The sequence below is a fragment of the Danio aesculapii genome, chromosome 4 (genome assembly GCF_903798145.1).
Source record: "Danio aesculapii chromosome 4, fDanAes4.1, whole genome shotgun sequence".
Taxonomy (NCBI): domain Eukaryota; kingdom Metazoa; phylum Chordata; class Actinopteri; order Cypriniformes; family Danionidae; genus Danio; species Danio aesculapii.
Window position 1 is genome coordinate 9,756,910 of NC_079438.1, and position 8,514 is coordinate 9,765,423.

Below are 8,514 nucleotides of genomic sequence, written 5' to 3' on the forward strand. Positions count from 1 at the left end.
GATCATCCACCCTTACCCCATGTAGTTCGGTAAGAAATCTTGAAATCTGATTCTGGATGATCAATTGTCCTTCAAAGAGGACATTGGTGACGCAGCTCCATCAGGCAGATCTGCACTTTTCAACATCAGAAAAATCAGACTCTTCTTAACAGATCATGCTGCACAACTTTTAGTGCAAACTCCTGTCATTTCAAGGCTGGACCACTAGTGCTCTTCTAGCTGGATTCCCATCGTGCATCCTCAATCATCTACAGGTGCTGGTCTTCAATGAGAGCCAATGTAACTCCTCTCTTTATCTCTCTGCATTGGTTACCACTCGAGGCTCGTATCAAGTTTAAATCACTGGCAATGCACCCTTACCTCCACCTGCTGCTGAAGGTCTACATCCCCTCCAGTAGCCTCCAATCTGGGAGTGAGCGCAGGCTTTAAATCACTTTCCAAAACCTTTTCATTGACTGTTCCATGCTGGAGGAATGTCTTCCCACTCCCAGCTAAATGTAAATGTAAGATTCTCAAATGTAAGGTTCTCAGTCTCAAAAATAATAATATAAAATAAAAAACAAAATAACATTAATCCATGCACAGCACTATTCGTTTACAAAATCCAATTCATAAATTCAAAAGACAAGTTGCGAATTAACAAAAATTGGATTTGTGAATTTACAAATTGTGTGCTACTTCAAAAAAATTCCAGAGACTTAAGGAGATCACTAAATTTGTCCTTCTAGGGCAGTGGCTTTCTTTAAATACTACATGTTTATTGCAACCAAGTTAATCAATGGTTTTTAACCATTACAGCAGATGAATCCTTCTGTATGTGTCTGAAATGTATGTCTGGTACTAAACAAAAGCTAGTGATATTTGCAATACATTGGTGGAAATTAAAACTAGTATCAGAAACAGTATGTCTTGTAACCTGATGTAAGATAGTAACGAACTTACAAGATATTTTACACATGAAATTACCAAGCAGTCTGTTATTGACTTACTCTGAGCATAATGCTACGGGGCGTGGGCCTGCCCTCCATGGCAACTGCTCATTGGAATAGACCAAACCAGTTCACTTAAAAACCTACAGCAACCGTAAAACTTTGCTTTTTGCATTAGCTCACTCATGCTCGCAGCTGCTCTCTGCCCCTTTCGCCTTGCTCTCGGACACTGCACCGCCACGCAATCAGGTTGCAAAGAACTTTCCATGCAATCTCTTAAAGTTTAGAAACCATTGAAACCGCAAAAAAGCTTTTGCAAACCGACTCTCAGCAGAGTCTGTCACCCTGATCCCCCAGGACAACTTCCACTTACAAGCGAGTAAATCCCAAGGACGTCACAGAAGCAGAGTCACCAACCAATCAGGAACGGCATGTTTCGTTGAGGCCAGTCGGCAAAGGAAACTCAAACAAATGTTGTCTCTTGCTGATCGGGTGCAAATTGATCTTAAGCAGTTAAAGATAAGCCAAATCTCTGCTTTTGTGGTTTCTCAGGTGTGATTCCAAGATCTAGTAATAAGAGCTCAAATAAAAATTGGGACAGTTGTCAACTCATTTTGCACAAGCACCAGAATTGAGAACCACTGCTCTGAGGTACTCAAAATAACAAACTATCATACTCAAAATGAATTGCCTTCCTAAAGTTACTTCAGTATATCCCTGTAAATATATTTTTTACAATATTTAAAACAGTTAGATAATTTTGTCAATTAATTTCTTTCTAACAATAAACAACCTTGGTTGTATAAGAGTACATTGCTACAGCCAGTTGATAAAAAAGGGTTGGGGCTTCCTGAGCATTTATTTCATTATTACGCCTTCAGTCTGAGACAACGCGTGCACTGGTCCTTCCCTCCTGAGAGAGCTCCATCTTGGTTTATAGTTGAACAAGCCATCCAATTTCCCCTTTCACCACTACAATGCCTATCGATCCATCTATTTATTCATTTTATTTTGTAAATGTGTTATTTTTGAGGCTGATCTCATAAATATAATAATTTTTACTGACAGAATTTTAGGTGCAGGCTAGGACTGTCTCTGCCATTTGCAGATAACGTTGTCCTTTTGGCTTCATAGGACATGGACCTTCAGCATGCAGTGGGATGGTCTTTCCCAACATGGCAGGTTGTCAACATGTTGTTTGAGTCGCAACATAAAAGAGAGATGAGCCAATAAAAGCCTGAATGCAAATTATTTATTATAAAATGTAACTCATAGAACAATCAATCAAAGCAACCAACAAATGTCTAGGGACAATAATGAAGATAAAGTATTTAGGATATAATGACAACAACACTTTAACTACATGATATAAGTAATGCAAAACAAAACCATAAGGTTACAGAGTCAATGTGATGGCAGGTCTTGACATGAGGACTCCTGAATAGCCACAGCATCCTGGGGTAGTTAGCACAACAACTTTTATATACCCATTGATGAGTGATGAGTCAGTTCTTTCTTACGATTCTTTAGATGTAAAATAAAGGTTAATATGAGTAGGCTATTATTATTGTTAATTCTCAAACATATCGTCACCTTGGAATTATAAGGTTCTATCTGCATTGTGACGGTCTCTGAATGGACCGCACAATCTAACCAAACGCACCAATTGTAAACACTAAAATAAATGACATTGTTGTGGCAGATGGATTCTGTTTTCGATAAAAGCGGAAGCGGAATCAGGGCGAAGGGGGTGCGAAGTGAAGTGCGGGAAGTTGAAGTGCGCTGTAGAGCGAGTCACGGAGCTAAAAAGTAACTCCTGTTTACCGATTAAAATGAATACTATGCTTACCTGAGAGAGCTGCAGTAAACAACCGAGCCTGTCCTACAACCCGTCCGGTTAAACAGCGCCAATGTTGGGGCAACGTGGACATCCAGGTGGGAGCTGAGTGAGTGTTTGTGCGTGCGGAGATGACGAGAGCATCGACGTTATTCCATGTGGATGACTTCTAGATCCAGCGTTTCCAAATGGTTCTGTGGCTGTGGGGTCCAGTCCACTTCTCTGCTACATCAATGGCTAACTGTGAGTTTTCCTACTAAACTTTCCCCTGCGCCGCCTGCTGGCAGCGATTTGCAGCGCATCCCCGACACACACACACACACACACACACACAAAACCAGCACAACTACACGCACAGACATAAAAAGACAATCAACATTTTTTTTTTTTTTTTTTAATACAAAGGGGGGTTTAAATTATTTGTTTTGCAACTTTAATTTCTATTTCCTTTACGATTAATTGTTCTACTTTGTGGGGAAAAAATGTGATATTGTTTGAACTGAGTACATTATAAAATTGTTTAAAGGAGTTTTTGATTTTGTGCTCCACTGATATCAATGACTGTGACCCTGTTTTTTTCTAAAGTAAATTTTTCAAGCTCAACATTTTGTGTGGACCTTTGAGCCTGTATTTATTTTGTGTGTGTGTGTGTGTAGCTGGTGACATACCCTCAGATAAATAATTTTTTTAAATTTTTATACTCCATTTGGTAGATTTGGATCTACCTGGCACCCGAACAAAAATATATAAATTTTAGGATAAAAATACTTTTTTGTAAATTCAGTGTTTTTCTTTAATATTGGGGTACGCCAGCGGCACAGCGTTCTGAATGATTTTGAAATATTGAGCTTCAAAGTTTTTGCTATCCATATAGAAAACAGTATGTGTGTAACATTTTATTTTATTTTTTAAGTCTTAATGTAAACAATAAGTTGTCATTTAAGAAGAATATGTCAATAACTCAATTTTGACAAAAATGTCAGATAGAACCTTATAATTCTAAAGTGGTAAAACAACAATAATAATATTAGGCCTATGTGTAGGTCTACTGTTGCTTAAAATGCTTATTTTTGTATAGTCATTATGGTGGACTTGGAACAGGCTTTCAATATGTCCTGTTTGTTAATTCACAGTAAAAAAAACTTATCAAATTCTTGTCGTAATCATAACCGTAAAATGTGTTATGATCATTTAAATGATGTGTGACCAGTTTCATTTTCACTTCCTAATGCGGCTCATGACTGCCGTCATAGTGATAAAAAACACACACACACATGCAAATCATTCTTTCAGCGCAGCTCTCAAACGATCGCTCTGTGCAACAAACTAAATGTTATTTACAACTTCAATACCTGTTGTTCACAGCCTAGGCAGGTTCCGTTCACTAAAGTAGCCGTCATTGGTATGCACGCACGCGTGTTCTCGGCAGTAAACAAACAGCCTCATGGTCAGCTCACGTGTGATTTCGCGGCCGCGAATACATTACATGAAGACAATTCTGGGTGAATTATACCTTATAAATACAGCACGACACTTTTAACTAGGGCTGTGACGGTTATGGATTTTCTGTTACTGCGGTGATGAAGCAAGAAATCATGCGGTATGTCGGTTAACCGCGCATATATATGTTTCCTCTAGGATTTTTTCCAGCTGTGGCGGCAGGCCTTTTTTACACAGATCTACTAACTACCTGTAGCGTTATTTCAATGACAAATGTCGTGAGCGCAGTATTAGAAGTCGAGATCGCATTTATATAATAGCTTACAGCATGCGGATGTCAGCTTTTTTTTTCTGCTCGTGCACGAAACTTCGCCCTCAAATATAAGCCGCTTTAAGAGCTGCTTTTAATAATGCGTCCTGAAGTAAAGTAAAACGGCTATACGTCATGTTTGCTGGCCTCACACATCACGCACCTGTTACAGTCAGTCAGCACGTAACCTTAAAGGGTTAAACAAATGACACACAGCACTACTACGGTTACAGAAAAGTTAGCGCTGTTATATAACTCACTTACTTTTTAATACACTTTGGTGCGATTATTACCTGCTATTATAAAATAATAAAATGTTTTGAATGAAAAGCTGTAATGTAGCCATGGCGGGATGAATCCTGGCATGGCGCCCCGTGGCGGGATGATTCCTGGCGTGGCGCCCCACCATGGAAGAATGAATGTAGCGGAAACCATGTATATATATATATAAATATAAAAACGCTCAACAGAAAATAAGCATTTTTAACGCACCACTGTAATTTCTATATCCCAATCCCTTTATCAACATTTTGAATGCAAGTCATTATTTTAAAGATTATGACTTGAGAATATAATTTTACCTCAGCGCTGCACTTTTCTCCTTTCACCCTCGCGCTGAGTTCAGGTGACGGAGTGTTGTGAAGTAGTTAAACTATCAAACTGCCACAGGAATATCAGTATATTAATATAGGCTTTTTAATAAACTCTCTTATATCTGCTGGTGCTGCTATTAATACGCAGATCTCGGTTATGCTGGTGCAGCCGTTAATACACGGTTCAGGTTATCAAAAAGCCAGCTCGCCTACATGATGTTTAATTATGGGTGGGTCGCAGGTGGATAAATTCAATCATTGGTTATGCAGACCACTTTGCATAAAATATCAAAAAGTTCAAACGCTTTGATTAAACTAAAGCGAAACTGACCGATCAATGGATGTTCGTCATAAACAGTGATAATATAGGCTGCTCTTTTAATTTTGATCATACAGTTAACAAAGATTCAATATTCGAAACTGAATATTTCACTTTTATTTTATTTATATTACGATTGTATTTAACAGACCAGTTTGTGTTTTGGCCGCAGCATATAGCGGACCCTGAGGCATCGCTTCACCTCAAAGTTTTAGTTATTCTTGTTTATTTTGTAAATAACTGACCGACAAAAACTAAGATACAAATTGTACAAAACAAAATTCGTTCAAAGAACATTTTTCTTCCGACGAAAATATATGAATTGTATATTTTTGTGCGTCTCCATCCGCTACACTACTGTGCAGTGTTTGTTTCGCTCCACGGGAAAAAAGGATTTAATTAATGCTCCCGTAATTGCTGCTACACAAACCCCTGTGATATATTTGCTACATGTTTTCTTCACACAAAATTATTATATGCTATAGCCTACTTTAAGTTAAAATATATGTGATTGTTGACTCTTCACCGTGGTCGCATGCGCTTCTGTAAAAAAATACCTACATTTAACCAGGTTTTAGCAAAGCCTATATTAATATACTGATATTCCTGTGCCAGTTTAACACTGTAAATTAAACTGAGAAGAGTTTAACTACTTCACAACACTCCGTCACCTGAACTCAGCGCGAGGGCGAAGGAGAAAAGTGCAGCGCTGAGGTAAAATTATATTCTCAAGTCATAATCTTTAAAATAATGACTTGTATTAAAATGTTGATAAAGGGACTGGGATATAGAAATTACAGCGGTGCGTTACAATGCTTATTTTCTGTGATTTGAAATCAATGCTTATTTCGATTGATTTGAGTTAGTAGGTCTGCTTTATTAAAATAAGCTTAAAATAAAAACAGCCTATGCTGGTAATTAAAAAGGATTCAGTGTTTTCGTTTTGTAATCTAAATTTGTAATTTAAGTGGAAAATACTTAGGGCAGGCCTTTTATTCCTTTTATTTAGTTTATTCTGTTTTTCTATCCAATCCTGAAAGATTCACAAGCAAAAATAATTAAAAAATTAAAATGGGCGGTGATGACGGTAATAACCACATCACCGTGGTTGACATCTCATTATGACAGTAAGGAGGTGATGCGGTTATCGTCACACCCCTACTTTTAACGCCATTTGAATGTGTTCATGTTCCTGTGAAGACTTGTGTGACTGCCTTTAAGCCTCTCTCCTGACCCTGAAAATATAATTGGCTGAATAGTAGAAAAGCTTAATTAAGATCGTGTGTAGGGTTGAATCGACATTGTGATATTTTTTCAATTAATTGTGCAGCCCTAATCTTGAACCTAAAAGTAAAGAAACTTTACTAATAATAAAAGCTGCAACACAGGACAATTGAATGGGCTTTCTAAACTTGAGGACCTGGTATACTGCAAACTAACCATCCTGGAGCTCTACCTTCTTTGATGTGCGGTGTCTTCCCAGTGATTTGTTTCTCATTCAGGGAGTCAGACAGAGAACATCATCCAAAACAACACTAGCTACATGAATACACTGGAGAGTGGAGTACAGATGTATCCGCACCTGTACAATCACTTGCAAAGAGATTTTAAGCCGCAGAGGTGCTGTTTGCCAGATGTTTATGAAACTGTTCTTCTCTCAGCCACCATCATTGTGTTTACGGTAAATGCGAGGAGCGCAACACATTTACAACCACACCTACTGCAGTGTAGGAGTGTTGGAAAACAGTATATCGTCACTCAGCCATTTCAAACATTATTCAGACATGAAACATCCTGTGCACATGAGAAAATGTTTTGCAGCATTCATGTCATGTGTGCAACTTTCTGTCCATGTGTTTCTTAAGCTGCGCCGAATGAGCTAAACTCTGTAGACATTGATCAGATCTGTATGGTTTTCTCTCCAGTGTGAATCCTCTTCTGTTTTCAGATGTGTTAACTGATTAAACCTCTTGTCACAGTGTGAACACTTGTATGGTCTCTCCAGTGTGAAACGTCTGGTGCGGTCAATTTTGGAGCTGTCAAAGCACATATACTCTTTCACACCAGTGTGGATCTTCATGTGTTTATTAAGGTCTGAGGAGTTGCTGAAATGCATCCTACGCTGAAGCTGCGGTCACACTAGAGTTTGAGCATGCAAAATTCTTACGTACGGCGCTGCGAAAAGGGGCGGGATTAAACAAAATGATTAGACATTAAAAGAGTGAGTGATTGGTCCATATTTTACATTTTGGTGCAGAGAGGTCATATTTTGATCTTCGATTGGTCTCACACAGTCAAGCGATGCAAGTTCGCAGGTCAGAGTTCACCAAGCTTGAACTTTGCAACGCAGTGAACTGCGAAACTACGCATGAACTTGTGTTTCCAGTCTGACGCATTCGCGTGCATATGAATGGAAGTCTATGGGGAGAAAAGTCCAGTGTGACTGCAGCTTAAGTGCAATTGAAAAGTTTCTCTCCACTGTGGATCCTCATGTGTAGATTATGGGATGATGATTGGCTGAAGCTCTTACCACACTGAGTGCATGTGAATGGTTTCTCTCCAGTGTGAATCCTCAAGTGAAGATTAAGGGATGATGATCGGCTGAAACTCTTCCCACACTGAGTGCAAGTGAATAGTTTCTCTCCAGTGTGGATCCTCATGTGTTGATTAAGAGATGATGATTGGCTGAAACTCTTCCCACACTGAGTGCAAGTGAATGGTTTCTCTCCAGTGTGGATCCTCATGTGTAGATTAAGGTTTGATGAACGGTTGAAACTCTTCCCACATTGAGTGCATGTGAATGGTTTCTCTCCAGTGTGGATCCTCATGTGTAGATTAAGGTTTGATGAACGGTTGAAACTCTTCCCACACTGAGTGCACGTGAATGGTTTCTCTCCAGTGTGGATCATCATGTGTTCATCAAGGTGTGTTGACTGGCTGAAACTCTTCCCACACTGAGTGCATGTGAATGGTTTCTCTCCAGTGTGGATCCTCATGTGTAGATTAAGGGATGATGAGCGGATATAACTCTTCCCACACTGAGTGCATGTGAAAGGTTTCTCTCCAGTGTGGATCCTTATGTGTTG

At 39.0% G+C, this 8,514-nt stretch overlaps 1 protein-coding gene across 1 annotated transcript in view; it reads right to left on the bottom strand.

The window, feature by feature from the left end:
• Positions 1 to 7,049: 7,049 nt before the first annotated feature.
• The window catches only part of LOC130222074 (gastrula zinc finger protein XlCGF57.1-like), an 8,725-nt gene continuing 7,260 nt past the window's right edge, over positions 7,050 to 8,514 (bottom strand). The window contains exon 3 of the mRNA XM_056454698.1: positions 7,050 to 8,514. This exon is cut by the window's right edge and continues 1,001 nt beyond it. Within this exon, the coding sequence (XP_056310673.1) occupies positions 7,879 to 8,514 (636 nt within the window). The 3' untranslated portion in view covers positions 7,050 to 7,878.